The sequence below is a fragment of the Hyperolius riggenbachi genome, chromosome 4 (assembly GCF_040937935.1).
Source record: "Hyperolius riggenbachi isolate aHypRig1 chromosome 4, aHypRig1.pri, whole genome shotgun sequence".
Taxonomy (NCBI): domain Eukaryota; kingdom Metazoa; phylum Chordata; class Amphibia; order Anura; family Hyperoliidae; genus Hyperolius; species Hyperolius riggenbachi.
In genome coordinates, this window is record NC_090649.1 from 372,584,773 (window position 1) to 372,611,751 (window position 26,979).

General features: G+C 41.9%; 1 protein-coding gene across 2 annotated transcripts in view; it reads left to right on the plus strand.

Annotated features, from left to right (window-relative positions):
* Nucleotides 1-26,979, plus strand: part of VTA1 (vesicle trafficking 1) — a 329,615-nt gene that overhangs the window by 198,477 nt on the left and 104,159 nt on the right. For both annotated transcript variants that reach the window (XM_068232038.1, XM_068232037.1), the window contains exon 5: nt 18,611-18,722. In XM_068232038.1, the coding sequence (XP_068088139.1) occupies nt 18,611-18,722 (112 nt within the window). The remainder of the gene's footprint in view (nt 1-18,610; nt 18,723-26,979) is intronic.

Genomic DNA, 26,979 nt, shown 5'->3' on the forward strand with positions numbered 1-26,979 from the left:
TACACACGCGGAAGAGGGATCAGCTGTGTGACGGAAGCTGTTGCTGACGTTCCTCCCCCTCGCCGGAAGCGCCGTACATTTTCTATTATGTTGCTGTCGCTAGTCCGCATACTCACACGGACTAGCGACAGTTGCGGTGAAGTTGCGGCTGCAACTGTCGCCGGGCGATTGACCGTGCCAATCGCCTGGTGACAGCAGCGGCAAGCGACTGTTCGGGGTGCGCGCCCGTGTTGCGCCTCATACTTACGGGCGACCTGTCGCCGCAACACGCGCGTGCTGCGGCGACAATTGTAGCCCGTGAGTATGGGCCATCAATCTGCAGAATCTGGTTCGATTCTGTATGTGGGTAAACCATGTGCGATACCTCCAAGCATGACCTCTGCCTTGGTTACGCAGAAATATTTGATGGCATGGAGACCTGTGCAATATTATATAATTAATATAATGCATTACCGTATATACTCGGATACAAGTCGACCCCGTGTATAAGTCGACCCCCAAAATTTGACCCTCACAAGGTGGATTTTTCCAATTATTCAAGTATAAGTCTATAGGTAAGTCTGTAGGTAAGCCAGCCAGGTATCTGCCTCCAGTATAGGTAGCCAGCATAGGTAGGCAGCCAGGTATAGTTGCCCCCAGTATAGGAAGGTAGCCAGTATAGTTGCCAGTAGCATAGGTAGGTAGCCAGTATAGTTGCCAGTAGCATAGGTAGGTAGCCAGTATAGTTGTCATTTGCATAGGTAGGTAGCCAGTATAGTTGCCATTTGCATAGGTAGGTAGCCAGTATAGTTGCCAGTTGCATAGGTAGGTAGCCAGTATAGTTGCCAGTAGCATAGGTAGGTAGCCAGTATAGTTGCCATTAGCATAGGTAGGTAGCCAGTATAGTTGCCAGTAGCATAGGTAGGTAGTCAGTATAGTTGCCAGTAGCATCGGTAGGTAGCTAGCCAGTACAGTTGCCCCCATGAATAGGCAGCAGCAGTGGGGAGAGCGGGCATGGAGGCAAACATCTCACCTTCTATCCTCCATTTACTTCCTCTCCCAGGCATCCCATGCATTGATACCAGCGTCTCCTGTGATGACATCATCACAGGAGACGCTGGTATCAGCACAAGGGGATGCGTGGGAGAGGAAGTAGATGGAGGATAGAGGCTGTGGAAGGTGGGATGTTTGCCTCCATGCCCGCTCTCCGCGCCACTGCAGCAGTCTACTCTCACCATCCACCGCTGGGCGCAGTCTCCTCTCTTCTGCTCGCTTCTCCTCCACTCGTGCGGTAACTTCCGCCCCCGACGTCATGCGACATCGGGAGCCGGACCATCTCTTAAGGGGGTAGACGCGCGAGTGAGGGAGAAGAGAGGAAAAGAGAGGACACTGCGCCCAGCGATGGATGGTGAGTAACCCCTCGACACACACACTCCACATCCATAACCCACATCCTCACCCCACACAGGCTGTAAGTCGCAAAATTTAGGACTATGCGACTATAAGTCGACCCCCCCACTTTGTACTTTTAATCAGTCCTAAATTTTGCGACTCATACCCGAGTATATACGGTACTTATAAATAGCTGTGCACTGTAGTTTGATGGCTTTTGTTTTACATGTTAGTGTTCCTCTGCCAAACCCTCAACAAAATAATGCAAATATGTTACATTATTAATCAGGGCCCATTTTAAGCTGTCATAACTCAGAGGTTAGTGTTTCTTTACTCAAGAATGTAACCCTAGTTAGTGATCCGTAAAAGCATCTTTTAGTTCATGCTTCTTATTAAAGACATTTTGGGGAATACTTAACATGTCTTTTTCAGCTTGGAATGTGATTAAGTGTTATAAAAAGTACATATAAATTTAGGGTTCTGTTTAATGAACTCAAGTTCAGGTCTGAAAATCTGTCCTCAGATGCCTTTTCCACTGTGCATTATTACAGCCCCTATTCGTGGTTTATTACTAAGTAAATTAATGGGTGCTTGAGTATGGAACACTGTAGGAATAGTTAGAACCAAAATAAAGTTTTGCTTGGGAAAAGAGGTGAGGGAAATAGGGCAAGGAACATCTTAAGAAGTAATGTGTGGTTTTAACCCTTACATTAACTTTTTCTATGTCTACAATGCTTGTAAAGAAAAGCATGAAGGGTGAAATTGATTTGCCTAGCTCTATTTGTATAAACCAACTTTAAAAACAAGGATCTCAGTCTGGTTCCGTAAAAATAGTCATTGCTTAAAGAGAAAGTACATTCATCTAATCTTATAATAGCAGTAGTTAACTTTTTGAAGATGTACCGCTTTTCCTATGAGAGACGTTCCTTATAGAAAATATGAAACCACACTGACAAGTTCTCAATGATAGGGTAATAAATGGTTAAAAAACATTTCAGCATTATTCTAAACAAACTTTTCAATGTTTTGCATGAACACTTTTTCAAGAAAGCACCATAGCTGTAGGAATAGAAGTGTTATTTCATTTCCTGCTGTTCTTTGTTTGTCTTTGGGAAAATGAGAGCCTTTCTTTCAAAGATGTTGACTTTTAATGTATCCATTTGTACAAAGTTATATATTAGCGGACTTTAGTTATGTATTTAAATACTTTAGAATAACAGAATATATGGACTTATTGATCCCCTTTACTATACAGTGAATATTAAAACCTCCAGGTAAAAACTTTTAGCAGACACTATTTCGATTTATTTTGTGAAGTTTACATGTGCTGGAATCTTAATACGGTACCAAAATGTTTCAGTCAACTTTCCCCCTTTATTTTTTATTTTATGCCTGACAGTTAGACTTTAAATAAAAGCAGCTTTATTGCAGGTGGTTTCACTGTTATAACCAGAAAGACTACTATGATTTATTTACTCTTTTACAAGTAGCATTAGAATTAAGACCGTTTCATGGCTGGCTTAATGTGATCCTGCAATGTAATTTCCAAATTCCAGGATCAGAAGCCTTTAGATCTTTTTAGTTTAAAAAAAATCCACTAACATAACCACCCCACTCTGTGTTGGAAGCCTGCTAACTTTAATCATGCTAAATGCAAAACTTTTGTTTGGAAAGCGTTCTTACATTGTTCTGAACATGCGTAAGTTTAGAAATTCCTTGACTATGATTTCCCAATTAGTTCCAGTACATTTGTTCTCATGGGTAGTAAGAAAGACATTTTCCATGAAGTCTTTTGAAACTTAATCTACATTTCTATTTATATGTCTGTGATGAATTCATTTTTAAGATCTCTTTCACTGTTAAATAACCTGGAGATGTGTAGGAGTCATACAGTAGTACAGTGGTGCTTGAACGTTTGTGAACCCTTTAAAATGATGTGTATGTGACCTAAAACATCACCTGATTTTAAAACAAGTCCTAAAAATGGATGAAGAAAACCTAATTAAACAAGTTAAATAAAAATGATTATATTTGGTCAAGCATTTATTGAAATAAATGATTCAGTGTTGTACCTGCCTGTGGGAAAAGTAAATTTAATTATGGTTTCAGCACTGGTGTGACATTGTGCAGCAGTAATGACAACTTAATGTTTGATTACTGTTGATCAGTCCTGCACATCAACCCAAAGTTATCCTTCCAGGACAACTTCAGCTCTTGCATGTTGCTGTGAACAGTCCACGTTAAGTCTTTTTGTAACATTTCAGTTGGATTTGAGTCCGGACTTTAATTTAGAAATTCCAGAACATTAATTTTATTCTTCTATAACCACTTTTTGTTAGAAGGAATTGTGTGTTTAAGAACATGGTCTTGCTGCATGACCAACTATCTCTTGAGACTCAGTTCATGGGCAGATGTCTTGACATTTTCCTTTAGAATTCTTTGGTGTAGTTAAGCATTCATTGTTCTATCAATAAGCACAAACTCTCCAGGCCTAGATGCAGGAAACCTGCCCAAATTAGGACACTCCCACCACCATATTTTACAGTTGAGCTAAGGTTTTTATGCTGGAATGCAGTGTTTTTTCTTTCTGCCTAAGTGACACCAGAAACTTGAATGTGACTGAAGAACTGAAGGAAAGAGCAGGTAAACCATCAAACCACAAAAAAAGGTCTTTAGATAAAAAGAGTGGAGTGGAGCTCGACTAATATCAGAGAGCAAAGATAACATGCCTATCACGCTGATACGTGAACAGGGCTAGCATAACAAGTGCAAAACACAGTTCTAGTGAGAATAGCGTAGTCAAAGACAGGCCTGGGTCATTCACGTGAGCAGCAGACGGCAATGGTACAGAAGGGCTAGGCAAAATCGTAGTCAAATATCAGGCCGAGTCATACACATAAGTCAGATGTCAGTCGTATTAGAAGGATCAAACAGAAGCGAAGTAAGGGGCAGGCCGAGTAGTACACAGTAGTCAGATGGCAGTAGTACAGAGGAGCTAGGCAGATTCGTAGTCAAAAGGCAGGCAAAGGTCGGTATACAATAACATACAATAATAGAATTATAATACTACAATATATACACTGATTGACTAGAGTACATATATATTGTGCTGATGCGCAATATATGAAATGTAGCTCTCAAGATTCTCACTAGCTAAGGGCCAAGAACGAGCGAACTGATTAGTATCAAGGCCAGTGAGCAACTGTCTCACTTGGCCTAAAATACCCACAAGTCAGAGCAAGATTCCGCCCCCAGGATGACAGCCCCTCCGTCAGACACGCCTCCTTAGCCTATAAAGGCTGCTCTGCACCACGCGCGTCTGACTGGAGGATCTGCACACGTGTGCCACCGCTGGAGGGATGCCATCAGATGACGCCGGAGCTGCCGGAGTCTCGCCGCCGGAGATGCCGCGGGACCCGCCGCTGGAAGGTAAGATTGTTACAATGCCATTATGAAAAAGCTACATAATACCATTCTGCTAAATGGCAGCTAGGCTTCAGGATATTATTGACCAGTACCGATGCTTAAAGAGAACCTGTACTGAGTAAAATTATTTAAAATAAACACTCGAGGTGACTTCAAATGAACATTACATAGTTACCTTGCTATCAGTTCCTCTCAGAAGCTCACCATTTTCTTCTGACGATGATCCCTTCCAGTTCTGACAATATTTTGTCAGAACTGAAATATATCAGTTGCTCTCAGTTATATATCAGTTGCTGTCAGTTACAGCTGAGAGGAGAACTGATGTGTCCATGTTTCCCTATGGCTCAAGTGGGCGATGTTACAGTTTAACTGTGTGCTGACCAGAAAGCTGTTATGGTGTAATGGCCATTTTCAAAATGGAGGACGGAAAATTCCCTTGATCACAGAGGACAAGCAGGACGCAGGAGAGGAAAAAGAGATTGAGGAGTAGACTACACAGGAGGTAAGTATGACTTGTGTATGCTTATTTTGACTTTTAATTGTCAGTTCAGGTTTTCTTTAAAGGGGCACTATGGTGAAAAATTTTAAATATGTGCAAACATAAACAAATAAGAAGTACGGGGTTTCCAGAGTAAAATGAGCTATAAATTACCTTTCTCCTATGTTGCTGTCACTTACAGTAGGTAGTAGAAATCTGACAGAAGTGACAGGTTTTGGGCTAGCCCATCTTTCAGCTAGCCCAGCAAGGCTTTTATTCTTTATGAAGATATTTCCTAAAAAGGATTTAAACAATGATGCTGGCCAGCCTCCCTGCTCGCTACACATTTTTTTGGCAGTTGGAAAGAGCAACTGCCGTTCACTTGTCACAAGTGCTTTTGAAAATAAATAAATCCCTGAGAATCCCCTATGAAGAGATGAACTTGTCCAAAACCTGACACTTCTGTCAGATTTCTACTACCTACTGTAGGTGACAGCAACATAGGCGGAAAGTAATTTATGTCTCATTTTACTCTGGAATAAATGTACTTCTTATTTGTATATGTTTGCACGTATATTACATTTTACAATTTTTCGCCATAGTGCCCCTTTAAAGTCATGACACAATTTTTCTTCATTTCACATTTGTAATTTGCTGGTCTAAATCAGCCATACTGTAATATTCTGAGGGACTTCCTCATTAGCGATTATAAACAAACCATTCCCACTTTGTTGAACAGCGAGGAGAACGCCAGCGCTTACCACTAAGGCTGCATCTGAAATGACCACCAGCTTAGTGTGCAGCACCTAAATAGATTTTCTGCACACTTCGCATTCAATTCAGATGCAAATCATATGCAAATCTGCTACTACTTATCATGCAAACAGGAAACTCAGGAGGAGGGGCTGGGAGCAGCTAACCTGATAGTTACAAAGTTAAAACAGGTGGGGGGGGAAGGCTGCGCATCCCTAAACACATGCTGCAATTGAAACCATTCTCACTTATCTATTAACCACTTTACCCCCGCCTGTACGAATTTCTCCGTTCCTTTTTCCATCCTTTAACCCCCAGGGACGGAGAAATCCGTACTTTCCTCACTCCCGCCGCTGCCCGCGCTCCCGCTCGTAAACACGCCGCCCGCCGCTAGTAAACACGCCGTCGCCCGCTCGCCCGGAGATCAATGAACGTGAAAATCCATTCCATTCGTTGATCTAAGCCCCACAATGATCCGCTGCTCTCCGATGGGCAGCGCGATCATTGTGAGAAAAAACAAACACTCACAGCCTCCTACTACTTCCTGTGAGCGTCCGGAAGGATGCTCGCAGGTCGCAATACACAAAAAGTTACTGTTGCCATCTTGTGGCCAAATAGTAAAACTACACCCTAAGCATTTTTTACATAGACATAAATTAGTGTTACACAAAAAATTAACTCCTTACCTCCCACACTCCCCATTTTTTATTTTTTTTTTGTAATTAAAAAAAAATTCAAAAATTTACAATTAAAAAAATACATAAATAGTTACCTTAGGGACTGAACTTTTTAAATATTTATGTCAAGAGGGTATAACACTGTTACTTTATAAACTATGGGCTTGTAATTAGGGATGGACGCAAAACTGAAAAAAATGCACCTTTATTTCTAAATAAAATATTGGCGCCAAACATTGTGATAGGGACATAATTTAAACGGTTTTATAACCGGGACAAAAGGGCAAATACATTTCATGGGTTTTAATTACAGTAGCATGCATTATTTAAAAACTATAATGGCCGAAAACTGAAAAATAATTTTTTTCCCACATTTTTCCTATTTTCCCATTAAAACACATTTAGAATAAAATATTTCTTGGCATAATGTCCCACCTAAAGAAAGCCTAATTGGTGGCGGAAAAAACAAGATCTAGTTCATTTCATTGCGATAAGTAATGATAAAGTTATAGACAAATGAATGGAAGGAGCGCTGAAAGGTGAAAATTGCTCTGGTGCTCAGGGGGTAAAACCCCTCAGTGGTGAAGTGGTTAATATATAATGTTGGTTGTTTTGTTTTTCATAATAAAAAAAGGGAACATTTGAGAAATTTGCAAATGGCAATGGTACATTTTTTTGTATTGGAAATTGGAAAACAATTAAATGGCTTCAGGAATAATTGATACGCATTTCATAAGCTCTGGGATACTTTGATTATATAGTAATCTTTTTGTCTGCCACATATCTGGTTTTCTTATTTTTATTTAACACTTTCAGGGCCAAACAAGTTAGTTATATCCAGAAATAATGTCTTTAATCTTCACTATATTCAAATGATTTTGAGTTTGTCCTTTAGTGAGAAATGGGAGAAAAAGTATACCTTTATCTGTTAACATTTAAAGCCCTTTTCCATTGACCACGAATTTGACCAATCACAAGGGTACAATGATTATCATGGAAACCTCTGTGCCCCTTTTCACTGATGTTATTCTATTTTTCCCCAAACACAATACAACCAACCACCCACAATACAAGCGAATAACCAGTACCTTTGCATACGCAATCTTGCCATATGTCTTGCATACTGTCTATGTTGCACAGACAGTATGGTTGAAAGTGCTCCACTTCCCCCTCACCTGGACTTGGGCTGCCAGGCAATGTTAGATATTCCGACACATCCCAACCTATAGGAATTAATGGCAGCACTACCCCCGACCCCAAAAAACTAAGCCAAAATGCAAAGAACCTGTTTGATCGCCATGCTGTCTGCATGCTATAAATAAGTGTTTTTAAGGGAGATTGTTTTTTAGTAGTCACTGTTATAGTGCAGGGGGCTACAGCTGCCTTCTAACTTGTGTAAAAATAATGTATAATGGTCCGAATGCATTTCTAATTACTGACACACTGCTTTCCTAGAAGGCAAGGCGTTTAATCAGGACCTTTATGAATAGTGTTTTGGAGAGCTCAGAGGGGCTGTTTACGTACCAGGAGTTAAGTCTGGTTCACATTTTCAATTATGAATGGCCAATTACTGACCAATTTCACCACCTCCATGTAGTATGAGGGTTAACAGATATTAAATACTATGAGCAGATTGCGTAGGTAAACCCTCATAGTACATGGATGTGGTGAAGTTGGCCTGTAAATGGCAAATCACAATTTGAAGTATGTACCAGGCTTTAGATGGCTTTCAGTTGTGTTTTTGGCTTCATTTGTTGTTTGTTCATACACTCATCTTTGTGGAATGAGTATTATTTAGCTTTTTTTCTCTTTAATAAGAGTGAAGGTGATGGGAAGAGACATTGCTACAGGCCTGCCTCTTCGGGTCTGAAAATTTTACTTTAGCCAAAAGTGTAATTTTTGTAAGGAGTGATTACTAGGAGGAAAATGGGCAACACACATGCTGTATGTGGAAACAGCATAAATATACACCTGAGCTTACCTCAGGTAGCTTTGCATCGAGCCAGGTATCCTTTAACCATTTATTGTACTTATTATTTTTCTATTTAGACTGGATCCTAAAATGTGTACAGGAAAGGGTTTTTGGGGTTGGGAGCTAATCACAAACACACAATGTCCATTCAGGCCTGTGCCTCTGTATGTAAAAGCAGGAAGAAAAAGAATGTGGGTTCCAGGAGGTTCAGAATTGCTAATATATTTTAAGACAGTTAATATAGCAATATCCAGCAGATAGGTAGAGGAAAAAATGCAGAATACAAGGTGGCTCTTTCATACTGTGCCATGTCTGCACCTTTTCAAATAAGCAGAAGAAAAATGTCGGAGCCAGATATCAATATTATTGCATTAACAATGGATTAGCAATTCTGAAGTGCTAGGCGTTAACACCCCCCCCCCCCCCCATTATCCATATACTAAAATGTATCGACCTATTCCTATTCAGTGAGGGCATGTGAACTACAATCACTTTATAGGCCATGACCGCTAAATGGCCGAATCAATATCTAAGACATATGGATGTATATAAAACGAAATATATGACTTGAGACCAATATACACAATACTGTAACAGGATGGTTTATTATGACATCAGTTTTTGCAATGTGCAATAGTAAACAGCAAATCTCAAAGCATTTATTTACCGTATATACTCGCCTATAAGTCGAGAAATTTAGGACTGACTCAAAGTAAAAAAAGTGGAGGGGTCTCCTTATACTTGAGTAGTCCTAAATTTCACAACTTATAGCCGAGAATTGTAGGGGAGCCTCTTTCTCTCCCCTTACCCAGTCCTAATGCAGGCAGCTTTCCAGAAAGCTCCCCCCTCCCATCACCACGCAAAGGATAGCCTTCTCCCTCTCTCTCCCCCCTCTGCATCATCAAATGGTCAGCGCTGAAGCGGAAACTCACTGATTACACAGCACGGCATCCTCTCTAGTCCCTCTGCTCACACTGGTCTGTTTACAATACCACAGCTACAGCTCCGATGTCACATGACACATACGTCACATGACATCGGAGCTGTAGCTGTGGTATTGTAAACTAACAGACCAAAACAAGCAGAGGGACAAGAGAGGATGCCGCGCTATGTAATAAGTGAGTTTCTGCTTCAGCGCTGATGCTGCATTAAATGACACAGAGAGCTGAGCGAGAGGGCGAAGCAGCCATCCTTTGTGTGGTGATGGGAGGGAGGGGGGCTTTGTGGAAAGCTGCTGGGGAGGGAGTGAGTGAGAGGGGGGGGGGGGCTTTCCTTGGTGGTGGGAGGGTGGGGGGCATTTCAACAAGCTGTGTGCTGTAGCACTTTGGGGAAGGGGAGACAGATGCTGGCTGCTGCAGCTCCTGTAAAACAGGGGACACACAGCTAGGGGCCAGAGGGGCCACACAGCCAGGGGGACATAGGCCACATAGCTAGAGGGGCCACACAGCCAAGGGGACACTGGGGCCACAAAGCTAGAGGGGCCACACAGCCTGGTGGACTCGGGCCACACAGAGGGGTCACAGTGACCACACTGAGACATCCTGGTGCCCAAGTGCAGTCTTTAATTTTCCTGGGTAGACTTAAACTTGAGTAAATAAAAAAAAGTCCAGCTTAGGAGGGTCAAATATTGGGGTCAACTTATACACGAGGTCGACTTGTATCCGAGTATATACGGTAGTTTTAATCCTAAAATGGCCAAACCGCAGAAATAAATATTTGGTGATTATAACTAATACATGAAAAAATACAGCAATCCTTCACCACAATTGTAATTGGCAAACCAGTGATCTAAATCCATAAGATTCATTCTTTGTTTTTGAACATCACACATAAAAGTAAGCTTTGTAATGTTTAAAGCCCAACCTGGAAGGCAAAGTCTGCAGCAGAACTTGGAATAGAAAGAGAACGGTCCTGACAGCAGCTGTCAGCAGCTTCCGGATACAAGGATCATGTGAGGACACATGCTAATACAGATGCACTCAAAGACAATATATATTAGAGTACATAAACTATACAATAATCAAACTGGCTGGTTGCCTCCCTGAAGGAAAACTATTTCATTTTGAAGGGAAGAAAAAAAATGTTATATACTAAACACTTATTACGCTAAGAAAACAAGGCAGTGTCAACTGGGGGGATTCTTTTACCGTATTCTCATGTGGATATACTTTTGACCTGGATAAATGAGAACTTTCTACAAACATACTTAATTCCCATGTAATGCACACACATTAAACGTAAGCCACCCTTTACTGAACTAAGCTTGACTTAATGAGATCTGGTTTATGGTGTGCATTAAAAACTAGGAATTTACACAGAAATCCTCCGCTATTAAGCTGGTGAACAAGAACGTGGTGTTGATCAGATTCTGCCAAGTCAGAAACCTATGACTAATAAGCATTTGCTTATTTTAACAAGTTTGAGAAGCTTGCTATCCTAGTTTTGTTTTTTTAATTTTTTAAACAAAAGATTTATTGATACGATTGTAAGTCATTACAGAGAGAGGCGTAATAAGAGTGTTTAAAAAAAAAAAAAAAAGTACAAATGATCATAAAAATACCCTTGAACAAACGCAAGTGGAAAAAATGTAATGTCCTTAAGAATTATACAGTAAAACATAATTGTCACGAGGCAAATCTATATATTGCTAAAAATGGAACAATGCTCAAACCTCCCAGGACTTAAGGCATGAAAAATAAACATCTTATGTTATTTGGCTTATATGTTTGGCACATTACTTCTTATCATTTTGTACCTAAAAACACAGGAACATGTGTTTGTACTGATATACACCTTATTAATAGTAGTGGTGGCTTCATCTTCATAGTGTAATGATTAAGGGCTTCGCCTCTGACACAGGAGACCAGGTGTCGAATCTCAGCTCTTCCTGTTCAGGAAGCCAGCACCTATTCAGTAGGAGACCTTGGGCAAGACTCCCCAACACTGCTACTGCCTATAGAAAGCATCCTTGTGCCTGCAGCTCTTGCGCTTTGAGTCTGCCAGGAGAAAAGCGCGATATAAATGTTTGTCTTTTTTTCTAATAAACCCCACCTCTTCCCTGCTCATTTAAAGTGCAGCTATCAGCCATACTGTCTCAGAAAAAAACACATATATAAGCAGATAAATACTTGCTCTTACATAACATATGTATTGCACTGTCCACATTTTGATTTTAGTGATTTTTCCATTGTAAAAAAGAGAAAATTCTTCTCAGGTTTTTCCATTTTGTCTGTGTCGATCTTTAAGCCAATCCTGACATAATTTCCTCCCTTACTCTGTCTGTGTATCATTGCTCACTCTGTCCCAGTCTGCAGACACTCCCACCCAGCTCTGCAATAGAAAGTGCATTAAGAAATATTGGCCAATAGGAGAGCAACAGAGGTGTGGGAGGGGAAAACAGGAGGGAAAGAGGCTTCAGCCAATCAGGCTGCATTAGTTAAAGAGGAACTCCAGTGAAAATAATGTAATTAAAAAAAAGTGCTTCATTTTTACAATAATTATGTATAAATGATTTAGTCAGTGTTTGCCCATTGTAAAATATTTTAAATCCCTGATTTATATTCTGACATTTATCACATGGTGACATTTTTACTGCTGGCAAGTGATGTAGCTGCTACTTGCTGTTTTGGTAGTTGGAAACAGTTGTAAACAGCTATTTCCCACAATGCAACAGGGTTCACAGACAAGAATCTGGCAAGAGTACGTACTCAGAATTTCTCTGTGGGAGGGGTTTCACCACAATATCAACCGTACAGCGCCCTCTGATGGTCTGTTTGTGAAAAGTAATAGATTTCTCATGTAAACGGGGGTATCAGCTACTGATTGGCATAAAGTTCAATTCTTGGTCGGAGTTTCTCTTTAAGTCTGAGGGAAAAGTAAAGAAGAAGAAAAAAAACCAGGATGCCCTGCAACTTCCTTTGTCCCATATATGTACCAAATAAGAGCCAGGGAAACTGGGGAATTCTGTTTTTATGGAGAAGAAAAATAAAAGTGATTTGTAACTTTTAGATTGCCTGGTTAGCATCCTTATTACTTGTTAAGCAAAAATCTATTTTTCCCCAGGTAAACATAGGTGTCCTAACTCTGGCCCTGTAACATGCATAGTGCAGACATGCAAATATTCATTGCATCAAACCTATCTAGGGATTAGGAGCACACATCCTGACGTCCTCTCCTGGGACAGATAGCGCATCTTACCAATGCATTCTTCTGTGAACTAAGACCCCGACTTTTAACTTAGCTGTAGGGATAACAGTGGTGCCTGGATGAGTGAATCTGTGAATGCATTTGTTTGAACATTTGCATGCGAGAGTGCGAAGGGTTAATAGATTTTTGCTGTTTTCTGGCCACACCCCCTTCAGCACCTCCCTTTCCTTAATAACTTATTTAATGTCCTAACTAGAGGCGATGTGCCTGGATATATGTGTTTTTTTCGTATTACTTGTTTAGCAGATAAAAATAATTGATTTTTGATTGTATTCCCAACAGTTAATCTTTAAAGAGTTACTGTCAGGCATAAATTCAAAAATCAGTTCAAAACCCATGCCTGCTAGCTTTGTTACTTTCCTCACTGTCTCTTGCACAGAGGGCAAGCTGTTAATGTGATTTCATTATACACTGCTTTCCAGGTTATACAGTGGGTTGCAAAAGTATTCGGGCCCCCTTGAAGTTTTTCACATTTTGTCACATTACTGCCACAAACATGCATGAATTTTATTGGAATTCCATGTGAAAGACCAATACGAAGTGATGTACACGGGAGAAGTGGAACGAAAACCGTACATGATTCCAAACATTTTTTACATATCAATAACTGCAAAGTGGGGTGTGCGTAATTATTCGGCCCCCTGAGTCAATACTTTGTAGAACCACCTTTTGCTGCAATTACAGCTGCCAGTCTTTTAGGGTATGTCCAGCTTTGCACATATAGAGACTGAAATCCTTGCCCATTCTTTGCAAAACAGCTCCAGCTCAGTCAGATTAGATGGACAGCGTTTGTGAACAGCAGTTTTCAGATCTTGCCACAGATTCTTGATTGGATTTAGATCTGGACTTTGACTGGGCCATTCTAACACATAGATATGTTTTGTTTTAAACCATTCCATTGTTGCCCTGGCTTTATGTTTACGGTCATTGTCCTGCTGGAAGGTGAACCTCCGCCCCAGTCTCAAGTCTTTTGCAGTCTCCAAGAGATTTTCTTCCAAGTTTGCCCTGTATTTGGCTCCATCCATATTCCCATCAACTCTGACCAGCTTCCCTGTCCCAGCTGAAGAGATGCACCCCCCGAGCATGATGCTGCCACCACCATATTTGACACTGGGGATGGTGTGTTCAGAGTGATGTGCATTGTTAGTTTTCCGCCACACATAGCGTTTTGCATTTTGGCCAAAAAGTTCCTTTGTGTTCTTATCTGACCAGAGCACCTTCTTCCACATGGCTTATGGCAAACTGCAAACGGGACTTCTTATGCTTTCTGTTAACAATGCCTTTCTTCTTGCCCCTCTTCCATAAAGGCCAACTTTGTACAGTGCATGACTAATAGTTGTCCTATGGACAGAGTCTCCCACCTGAGCTGTAGATCTCTGCAGCTCATTCAGAGTCACCACGGGCCTCTTGACTGCATTTCTGATCAGCGCTCTCCTTGTTCGGCCTGTGAGTTTAGGTGGATGGCCTTGTCTTGGTAGGTTTACAGTTGTGCCATACTCCTTCCATTTCTGAATGATCGCTTGAACAGTGCTCCGTGGGATGTTCAAGGCTTTGGAAATCTTTTTGTAGCCTAAGCCTGCTTTAAATTTCTCAATAACTTGATCCCTGACCTGTCTTGTGTGTTCTTTGGACTTCACGGTGTTGTTGCTCCCAATATTCTCTTAGACAACCTCTGAGGCCCTCACAGAGCAGCTGTATTTGTACTGACATTAGATTACACACAGGTGCACTCTATTTAGTCATTAGCACTCATCAGGCAATGTCTATAGGCAACTGACTGCACTCAGATCAAAGGGGGCCGAATAATTATGCACACACCACTTTGCAGTTATTTATTTGTAAAAAATGTTTGGAATCATGTATGATTTTCGTTCCACTTCTCACGTGTACACCACTTTGTGTTGGTCTTTCATGTGGAATTCCAATAAAATGTATTCATGTTTGTGGCAGTAATATGACAAAATGTGGAAAACTTCAAGGGGGCCGAATACTTTTGCAACCCACTGTATTTTCATCCATACTGGAAGTAGGAACTACAGATCTGGCTCAGTACTGTTGATTTGGGATAAATGGTTAATATTAATTATACACAGTAATATTGCATTAAACAGTGTTAGCAAGTGCAAAGCCATTATTTTAATCTCATGTTAACTTAAGCAAAGAAATAATTGTTAAATTTTTTTTTCAGTTTTCAGCTTGAGCAGTGACTGTTTTTCTTTCCCTATAACATTGAATGTCTTTGCATGCTTTTTTCTTTAAACACGTACAACCATGGTGTTGCCCCAGTTAAGTTTCCTTTTTGACTTCCAATTACAAAATAAGGTCTATACAAAGTTCAGACAGATGTGTACACAGCAAGGAGATCAGAAAACTTGCTTTCAAATTCTCTTGTGCTTCTTTTGTGTAGTTTTTAACCACTTTGCATCCAGACCTTGTTTTCCCCTTATGGACCCGAGCGGTTTTGACGTTTTAGCTATGTCCCTATTTAATCAGCCATAACTTCATCCTCACTCTTGACACCTAAATGATCTTGATATCCAGTTTTTTAGGACAAATTAGACTTTCATTGGGGGATATTTTGTCCCATGAAAAATTTAGTTTTCTATGCATTTTAATGGGAAAAAGAGGGGGGGGAAAAGAAAAATGCATTATTTCTCATTTTTACCAATTCTAGTTAAAAAATATAAAGTGCTACAGTATATAAAAAGCATGCCACCAGCATTAGCGGTCCCCCCCCCCCCCCCACCCGGGTAGATGGCCAGAAGTGTCCCCAATATCAACCGCCCAGTAAAACCAGATGTGTCCCCGAATATTAGCCCTCCTAGTATACTCAGATGTGTCCCCTGGTATTAGGCTCTCCCAGTATAGATGGCCAGATACGCCCCTGGAATTAGCCCCCCCCCCAGTTTATAGCCAGATGTGCCCCTCGTATTAGGTCAGCCCCCGCCCATGTATAGATAGCCAGATGTGACCCTGCTGTTAGCCCCCTCCCCCAAAGCATAGCTAGCCAGATGTGCCCCTGGTGTTAGCTCATCTTACAATTTAAAGTGGAGAGAGCTAATTTTGCTGGTCCCCCTGGAGTATGGATAGCCAGATGTGCCCCCATAATTAGGAATCCTCCCCCCCAGGATTGTCATTAGAGGCCCCTCCCCTATTAGGCAGCCTCCCTCTCCGTGTAGAGAACTTTAAAATAATGCATGTGCAGCGATCCTGGCTCTCCTTTCCCTTATCCAGCGATGATCCTGCAGCGGCAGCCTCTGTATTCAGCTTCACAGCTACCTCAGCACTGCCCCGTACACGAGTCCCGGCTTGATGACGTCATCAAGCCGGGTCTCATGTACGGGGCAGTACGGAGGTGGCTGTGAAGCTGAATACAGAGGCTGCCGCTGCAGGATCCTCGCTGGATAAAGGAAAGGTGAGCCAGGATTGTTGGACATGCTTTTTTTTTAAAAAGATCTCTGCACTGAGAGGGAGAGATGAAGGATCACCGCAGTTTGCTATAGCGGTGATCGTTCATCCTCCCGGGGGGGGGGGGGGGGGGGGGGAGGTTGTCGCTAATTGGTTAAAGGGAATTATTGTGCACAGTGAAGCCACCAAATCCAGCTGCAAACAGCTTTAATAGAATATGGTTATTTCTTCCTGTGATATAATGACAGCAGCCATGTTGTTTGTAAACATTACACAGAGGCAGGCTTATCTGCATCTTGAGCAAAGAAAACCTAATTCTCCCCTCTGCCTTTGAAATCTCTGGCTAGTAATACCCCCCCCCCCCCCCCCCTCCTCCTGCCCAGACTGAGCTCACATGAGCCCTTGCTACTGTCTAAAAGTGCTTTGGCTCTCTGAAAACCTGTGGGCGTGGCTTGTTTAGTTTATAGGGAATTAGAGTATTAAAACAAAAAAGTATTTGGCTCTAGGAATGCTCTATAAACAATAGGAAAGGAACACAATTATGCAATGAGTAAAAGTTCATTTCGGATCCACTTTAATGTCAATGCTGTGGTGACTGGTAAATATGGTGACATCTTTGCAAACATTGCAACATTTTTCACCACTATATGACTATAGATGAAAATTCTCCTGTTATAAATCAAAAATGTGCTCTGCATATTTGAAATATATCATGATTTACCATAAAGTCTTATGAGAAAAGCAGTCATCCAAATACAGTAGCAGGGAGATGAAGCTTCTGAAAATTCCAGTTAAAGGACTACTACTGCTATGGTTGCAAGGAAACAATCTACTAGTGGTTCTGTTAATCCTTTATTAGAGGCAATTATAATTTTAGCAAGAAAGGGTGTCCACCCCTGAAATATAGTACAATAAATCAGTAAATAGATATAAATACTGCCCAAATAAAAAATATACTGCACAAATGGGCAGCCTACTCTTGTCTTTGATGACTTAAAGGGACTCCGAGCAGTGCAGAAACTATGGAAAGATGCACATCATTTTAAAGCTCTTTCTCCTCTTTCCAATGATATATAAACCGCCACCCTACGCCTTTTAGTTTTCGCTATTTTCGCGATTGAAATTGCCGCGGCCGCGATTTCGTTCGCGAAAATAGAGAAAACGAAAAGGCGCAGGGCAACGATTTAGGTGTCGTCAGAAAGGGGAGAAAGAGAGCTTTAAAATGATATCCATCTTTCCATAGTTATACTGTATTACACAGGGCGACTTTTTGTCAAAGTCAGCAGCTGCATTCAGCAGAATGGAGCTGCTGACACTGGGGAAAGTGTCGTCCTGTGTAATACAATATAACTATGGCTTGATGGATATCATTTTAAAGCTCTCTTTCTCCTCTTTCTGACGACACCTAAATCGTTGCCCTACACCTTTTAGTTTTCTCTATTTTCGCGATCGAAATCGCGGCCGCGGCAATTTCAATCGCAAAAATAGCGAAAACTAAAAGACGTAGGGTGGTGGTTTATATATCATTGGAAAGAGGAGAAAGAGCTTTAAAATGATGTGCATCTTTCCATAGTTTCTGCACTGCTCGGAGTCCCTTTAAATGAATACTCTTTGGAAGTGGATATCTTGAGCATCTGGAAGGATATGTTATTGTCTTCTATGACACTATTAATTTATTTCCATCATCCTGAATATAGAACCACAAATGTATGCCTCTGAAGAAGCAGCCACTAAGGAAATTGTGAAACGGGTTAGGCTGCACACTGTACATACATACATGTACTAAGGTGACAGATGTTTTTTTACTCATATGAACAAACCTGTATATTTAATATCTGTGAATCCTTGGCTGATTACAGTGTGAAATGAAACAATAATTTTGATGGCCTTACATTATAAAATAGTGTGTTTTTATTGAAATATGGAACAATTATTTTGATGGCATCCTATATAATAATAGGCAACTGTCCCTGCGTACAGCAGTGACAGTTGTCTCTGTGTAGCTGGGTCCGTGTTTTCTGCTACTGCGCATGTGCGCAGCACGGACCCAGCCTCACACGGACAGGAGGACAGGGACGGAGCCAGGCGGGCGTGTGAGCGGGTGGCCGGGGGTGCGCCGGTTGCGCGTGTCTGGTGCGTGTGCGCAGTACATGCTTCGGTGGGTGGCGGCAAAAAACACAGACCCTAGCGCCCGTTTTTAAACGGGCTTGGGTCTGCTAGTTCAATTATAAAATAGCATATTTTTATATAATATGAATGAAGGGTTTTTTTTGTTGTTGTTTTTTTTAAAGTACTCATTAATATTTTATTTTCTTATAGAATGTCCAGCATAGGAAATATGCCAGATGGAAGGCAACTTATATTCATAACTGTCTGAAGAATGGAGTGACTCCTGAAGCTGGACCTATTGGGCTGGAAGGAGAAGACTACAGTAGGTTTCTTTTTTTACATTCGGACTTATCTGTACAAAATGAAATAGTGTCTAGAAGAGTAGAAGTGCAAGTGAAGAGAGAGCGATAAAGAAGAGTGAAAGCAGAACTCCATCAAATGCCATTCAACTGGGCATTCAATATGAATTATATTAAAATGTCCTTCAAACCTTATCAGCTGTACACGTGTTAACAACTTCAGCCACCAGGTTGTTTTTACCTAAAAGTGAACCTTAACTGATTTGATAAAATAAAAAAAAAGTTGGCCAGTCGTCGAAAATGAAACTGATCCACGTTGGGGTACCAGATTATCGGTGAGTGATGACGCGGGCACAGGGCGTCTGCCCCAGGTAAGTGAAACTTTTTTTTTATCAATCAGTTAAAGGACCACTATCGTGAAAAACGTAGGCAGTTAAAATAGTCCATCTCCTCACGGGGGATTCTCAGGGTTTCCTGTTCGCGAAATGCTGTTGAAAACAAAGAAAACCCAGATATGAGGAGACAGACTGGCCCAAAACCTGTTGGTTCTCTCAGATTTTAAATTCCTAAATTTTTCGCGATTGTTGTCCTTTGAGGTTCACTTTAATGAAGGAAGCAATTTTCCCCATAGCTCTCATTCCATGGGCTCGATTTACAAAGCGGTGCTAGCCCAGTTAGAGACTTTAGGCGTGATAACCATTGCACCACACTGGTGAAAAGCCAGTTTAGGCGTGATAAGTTTAGGCATGATAAGTTTAGGCGTGATAAGTTTAGGCATGATAAGTTTAGATCGCGCACAAAGTCCCGCACGCAAAGCAGCGCCATTAAACTCCATGCGAAGTACACCAGACTTTGCTAGCGCAAAACTTTTGATCAGCTGTGCACTGCGGTGCTAACCCAGTTGGTTCTTAAACTTATCACTCCTAAACTTATCACACCTAAACTTATCACACCTAAACTTATCATGCCTAAACTGAGTTTAGGTGTGATAAAGGGCTTTTCACCAGTGTGCTAACTGTTAGCACCGCTTTGTGAATCAGGCCCCATGAATTCACCAATAACTTCATCCCTATTTATCACACTAAAATTACCTATATCGTGTTTATTTCATCACAACTTATGCTTTTTTTGGGGGGGTGATATTTGCTTTTAGTAATTACTTTACTATCTATGCATTTTAATGTTAAAAACATGAAAAAAATACACGATTTCTCCACTTCCATCCCCTATAGTTTTAAAATAAACAATGCTACTGTAAATAAAAGCCATATATTTTATTTGCTCGTTAGTCCTGGCTATCACAACATTTAAATGATGTTCCTAGTACAGTGTATGGCGACAATATATTATTTGGAAATAAAGGTGTATATTTTTCTGTTTCTACCCTATGAATAATCACAAGCTTTTTATTTGCTAAAATAATAGTAATATACCCTCATCACTGCCGGGTGGATCTACTCAATATGTCCGAGAGAATTCTCTGCCAGGAGACTTGGGCGCAGGATACAGCCGGTATGGCTTATCCTGCTGCTGCACAAGTTCCTGACGGCTTTAAATACTATTCCCCCTCTAGGTCCATGTGGATAGTGGGGAATGATGTAATTCGGCTTCCAGCTATTGCTGGAAGACGAATTGCAGTGTTTTAAAAGTAACTTCAGCTCCGTGTTCTGACGACGCCGAAATTACTGACTGTGCACCGCTATAGCGGTAATTTCTATTAAGGTCTATGGTGGCGCCGGCTGCACCCAAGTCTCTTGCGCTGCATTTGCAGTGTTCGCTACTCAGCTCCAGCGACGCCAGACAACGCCACCGCTGACATCACGCACATGCTGCTCATCGTCCCCTTGTCCTCCGCCCCCCCCTAACAACACTGTGTCATCAGCTACACAGCTGACACGTGGGTGCACGGCCCAGCCCAGCAATGTCGCCTAGGAAATGGGTCCTGAAGCTCGTACACACGGCCAACATACTGCATGACCAACTCCACAACATGACCAACTGCTTGACAAGTTGTTTAACCACTTTACCCCCAGCCGTACAGATTTCTCCATCCCTTTTTCCATCCTTTTACCACCAGGGACGGAGAAATCCGTACTTCCCGCGCTCCCGACGCTGCCCGCGCTCCCGCTCGCTCATGCGCATCTTAGCCCCGCAATGATCCGCTGCTTCTACGAGAAGCAGCGCGATCATTGTGGAAAAAAAACTTTCCCAGCCTCATTCCGGACGCTTGCAGGTCGCATAAACAAAATGTTACTGTGGCCATCTTGTGGCCAAATAGTAAAACTACACCCTAAAGCATTTTTCACATACAAATACATTACTTTTACACACAAAAAATTAACTCATTACCTCCCACACTCCCCAATTTATTTATTTTTTGTACTTAAAAAAAAAATAGAAAAATTTACAATTAAAGAAAATACATAAATAGTTACCTTAGGGACTGAACTTTTTAAATATTTATGTCAGGAGGGTACAGCACTGTTACTATATAAACTATGGGCTTGTAATTACCGATGGACGCAAAACTGAAAAAAATGCACCTTTATTTCCAAATAAAATATTGGCGCCAAACATTGTGATAGGGACATAATTTAAACGGTTTTATAACCGGGACAAATGAGCAAATAAATGACATGGGTTTTAATCACAGTAGCATGCATTATTTAAAAACTGTAAAAGCCGAAACCTGAAAAATAATGAATTTTTTCCCACATTTTTCCTATTTTCCCATTAAAACATATTTAGAATAAAATAATTCTTGGCAGAATGTCCCACCTAAAGAAAGCCTAATTGGTGACGGAAAAAACAAGATCTAGTTCATTTCATTGTGATAAGTAATGATAAAGTTATAGACGAATGAATGGAAGGAGTGCTGAAAGGTGAAAATTGCTCTGGTGCTCAAGGGGTAAAACCCCTCAGTGGTGAAGTGGTTAAACAATTAGTACGTACACACACGCCAAACCAACTTGCCTAAATACTGTACATGCAAGTGAAACGACACACTGCACAACATGTCCGCATTCAAAAACAACAAAGTTGTTCAAACGTCTTCTACACACGTGGCTAACCTGCTAGGTAGTTGTGCAGGTTTATCCACCGAATGGATCTGGCAAACCATCTGTTATCAGTTGGTCGTCTTGTTGTTTTGCCAGCCGTACACATGCCCAACTGTCAAAAAACGACCTCAAAATACAACGTAGAAAGTAGTTATGAGAATCTTGCCATATATCAACAACCAAATACAATATACAGGTAGTCCCGGTTAACGAACGAGATAGGGACTGTAGGTTCGTTCTTAACCTGAATCTGTTCTTAAGTCGGAACATTGTGCCATCTCTGTCCCCTGTACCTCATGTGCCCCCCTGTGCCTCCAGTGTCCCCCTCTGTGTCACTTCTGTTCTTTGTACCTGTTTATACAAGTTTAACCACTTGCCGACCGCCCCCAGCCGATGGGCGGCGGCAAAGACTGGGCCTAAATGACCGCAATACGCCCATCGGCGGAGGCGGCGGCAGGCGTGATTATGCGGCGATCGCGTCACGAATGACGCGATCAGCCGCCGGCGACTGGCTCCGCCCCCCTCGTGCTGTAACCCGCCGGCCGTTCGGAAGCGCGGGTTACTAGCACCCGGATCGCCGCATGTAAAGAGTATAATAGGCTTTGTAATGTATACAAAGCCTATTATACTGGCTGCCTCCTGCCCTGGTGGTCCCAGTGTCCGAGGGACCACCAGGGCAGGCTGCAGCCACCCTAGTCTGCACCCAAGCACACTGATTTCCCCCCCCCCTGCCCCTTGATCGCCCACAGCACCCCTCAGACCCCCCCGCTGCCCACCCCCCAGAACACTGTTAGCACCTAATCACCCATCAATCACTCCCTGTCACTTTCTGTCAACGCTACTTTTTTTTAACCCTAAACTGCCCCCTGCTCCCTCCTGATCACCACTCACCCCTCAGATTCTCCCCAGCCCCCCTCCCAGCCCCCCCCCGTGTACTGTATGCCTCTATCCCCTGTAATAACCCACTGATCACCTGTCAATCACCCCCTGTCACTGCCACCCATCAATCAGCCCCTAACCTGCCCCTTGCGGGCAATCTGATCACCCACCCACACCAATAGATCGCCTGCAGATCCGACGTCAGATCACCTCCCAAGTGCAGTGTTTACATCTGTTCTCTACTCTAAACACCCACTAATTACCCATCAATCACCCCCATCACCACCTGCCACTGTTACCCATCAGAATAGACCCTAATCTGCCCCTTGCGGGCACCCAATCACCCGCCCCACATGCTCAGATTGCCCTCAGACCCCCCCCCCCCTTATCAATTCGCCAGTGCAATATTTACATCTGTTCTTCCCTGTAATAAACCACTGATCACCTGTCAATCACCTATCAATCACCCATCAATCACCCCCTGTCACTGCCACCCATCAATCACCCCTGTCACTGCCACCCATCAATCAGCCCCTAACCTGCCCCTTGCGGGCAATCTGATCACCCACCCACACCATCAGATTGCCCCAGACCTACCCTCAGATCATCTCCAAAGTGCATTGTTTATATCTGTTCTGCCATCTAATCACCCACTGATCACCCATCAATCAGCCCCTGTCACTGATACCCATTAGATTAGACCCCTATCTGCCCCTAGGGCACCCAATCACCTGCCCACACCCTCAGAACGCCCTCAGACCCCAGCCCTGATCACCTCGCCAGTGCATTGCTTGCATCTATTTCCCCCCTCTAATCACACCTTGAGACACCCATCAATCACCTCCTGTCACCACCTGTCACCCCCTAGCACACCTACCCATCAGATCAGGCCCTAATTTGCCCCATGTGGGCTCTTGATCACTCGGCCAAACCCTCAGACCCCCTTCCGATTACCTCCCCAGTGCATTGATTGCATCTATTTTCCCCTCTAACCACCCCCTGAGACACCCATCAATCACCTCCTGTCACCCCCCCTAGCACTCCTATCCATCAGATCAGGCCCAATACAACCTGTCATCTAAAAGGCCACCCTGCTTATGACCGGTTCCACAAAATGTGCCCCCTCATAGACCACCTGTCATCAAAATTTGCAGATGCTTATACCCCTGAACAGTCATTTTGAGAAATTTGGTTTCAAGACTACTCACGGTTTTGGGCCCGTAAAATGCCAGGGCAGTATAGGAACCCCACAAGTGACCCCATTTTAGAAAAAAAGACACCCCAAGGTATTCTGTTTGGTGTATGACGAGTTCATACAAGATTTTATTTTTTGTCAACAGTTAGCGGAAATTGATTTTTATTGTTTTTTTCACAGTGTCATTTTTCACTAACTTGTGACAAAAAATAAAATCTTCTATGAACTCACCATACACCTAACGGAATACCTTGGGGTGTCTTCTTTCTAAAATGTAGTCACTTGTGGGGTTCCTATACTGTCCTGGCATTTTAGGGGCCCTAAACCGTGAGGAGCAGTCTAGAAAACAAATGCCTCAAAATGACCTGTGAATAGGACGTTGGGCCCCTTAGCGAACCTAGGCTGCAAAAAAGTGTCACACATGTGGTATCTCCGTACTCAGGAGAAGTAGTATAATGTGTTTTGTGGTGTATTTTTACACAAACCCATGCTGGGTGGGAGAAATCTCTCTGTAAATGGACAATTGTGTTTAAAAAAAATCAAAAATGTGTCATTTACAGAGATATTTCTCCCACCCAGCATGGTTATATGTAAAAATACACCCCAAAACACATTATACTACTTCTCCTGAGTACGGCGATACCACATGTGACACTTTTTTGCACCCTAACTGCGCTAAGGGGCCCAAAGTCCAATGAGTACCTTTAGGATTTCAAGGGTCATTTTGCGGCATTTGGTTTCCAGACTACTCCTCACGGTTTAGGGCCCCTAAAATGCCAGGGCAGTATAGGAACCCCACAAGTGACCCCATTTTAGAAAGAAGACACCCCAAGGTATCCTGTTAGGTGTATGATGAGTTCATAGAAGATTTTATTTTTTGTCACAAGTTAGCGGAAATTGATTTGTATTGTTTTTTTTTTTTCACAAAGTGTCATTTTCCGCTAACTTGTGACAGAAAAAAAAAATCTTCTATGAACTCACCATACTCCTAACAGAATACCTTGGGTGTCTTCTTTCTAAAATGGGGTCACTTGTAGGGTTCCTATACTGCCCTGGCATTTTAGGGGCCCTAAACCGTGAGGAGTAGTCTAGAATCCAAATGCCTCAAAATAACCTGTGAATGGGACGTTAGGCCCCTTAGCGCACCTAGGTTGCAAAAAAGTGTCACATGTGGTATCGCCGTACTCAGGAGAAGTAGTATAATGTGTTTTGGGGTGTATTTTTATACAAACCCATGCTGGGTGGGAGAAATATCTCTGGAAATGGACAATTGTGTGTAAAAAAAAATCAAACAATTGTCATTTACAGAGATATTTCTCCCACCCAGCATCTGTATGTGTAAAAATACACCACAAAACACATTATACTACTTCTCCTGAGTACGGCGGTACCACATGTGTGGCACTTTTTTGCACCCTAAGTGCGCTAAGGGGCCCAAAGTCCAATGAGTACCTTAAGGATTTCACAGGTCATTTTGCGACATTTGATTTCAAGACTACTCCTCACGGTTTAGGGCTCCTAAAATGCCAGGGCAGTATAGGAACCCCACAAATTACCCCATTTTAGAAAGAAGACACCCAAAGGTATTCCTTTAGGAGTATGGTGAGTTCATAGAAGATTTTATTTTTTGTCACAAGTTAGCGGAAAATGACACTGTGAAAAAACACAATTAAAATCAATTTCCGTTAACTTGTGACAAAAAAAAATCTTCTATGAACTCACCATACTCCTAACGGAATACCTTGGGGTGTCTTCTTTCTAAAATGGGGTAATTTGTGGGGTTCCTATACTGCCCTGGCATTTTAGGGGCCCTAAACCGTGAGGAGTAGTCTTGAAACCAAATGTCGCAAAATGACCTGTGAAATCCTAAAGGTGCTCATTGGACTTTGGGCCCCTTAGCGCAGTTAATGTGCAAAAAAGTGCCACGCATGTGGTATCGCCGTACTCAGGAGAAGTAGTATAATGTGTTTTGGGGTGTATTTTTACATATACCCATGCTGAGTGGGAGAAATATCTCTGTAAATAGACAATTGTGTGTAAAAAAAAAAAAAAAAAATTGTCATTTACGGAGATATTTCTCCCACCCAGCATGGGTATGTGTAAAAAACACCCCAAAACACATTATACTACTTCTCCTGAGTACGGCAATACCACATGTGTGGCACTTTTTTGCAGCCTAACTGCGCTAAGGGGCCCAAAGTCTAATGAGCATCTTTAGGCTTTACAGAGGTGCTTACAATTAGGCACCCCCCAAAATGCCAGGACAGTGAATACACCCCACAAATGACCACATTTTGGAAGTAGACACTTCAAGGTATTCAGAGAGGAGCATAGTGAGTCCGTGGCAGATTTCATTTTTTTTTGTCGCAAGTTAGAAGAAATTTTCTAAAAACAATTTTTTTTTGTCACAAAGTGTCATTTTCCGCTAACTTGTGACAAAAAATAAAATCTTCTATGAACTCACCATGCCTCTCACTGAATACTTTGTGATGTCTTCTTTCCAAAATGGGGTCATTTGGGGGGTATTTATACTATCCTGGAATTTTAGCACCTCATGAAACATGACAGGTGGTTAGAAAAGGCAGAGATGCTTCAAAATGGGAAAATTCACTTTTGGCACCATAGTTTGTAAACGCTATAACTTTTACCCAATCCAATAAATATACACTGAATGTTTTTTTTTTTTTATCAAAGACATGTAGCAGAATAACTTTCGCGCTCAAATGTATAGGAAATTTTACTTTATTTGAAAAATGTCAGCACAGAAAGTTAAAAAAGTCATTTTTTTGACAAAATTCATGTCTTTTTTGATGAATATAATAAAAACTAAAACTCGTAGCAGCAATCAAATAGCACCAAAAGAAAGCTGTGTTAGTGACAAGAAAAGGAGGTAAAATTCATTTAGGTGGTAGGTTGTATGACCGAGCAATAAATCGTGAAAGCTGCAGTGATCTGAATGGAAAAAAAGGCTCTGATCCTTAAGGGGCGAAAAGACTGTGGTCCTCAAGTGGTTAAAAGCCATTTTTTCTTAGATTTTTTTAAAAATGGATTTTCTCAAAAACTACAAGTCCAATTTGAAAACATTTTTTTTTACTTGTTCCCATGGAAACAGAGAATCCATGACGTTCGTATCGGCGGGTCATTCGT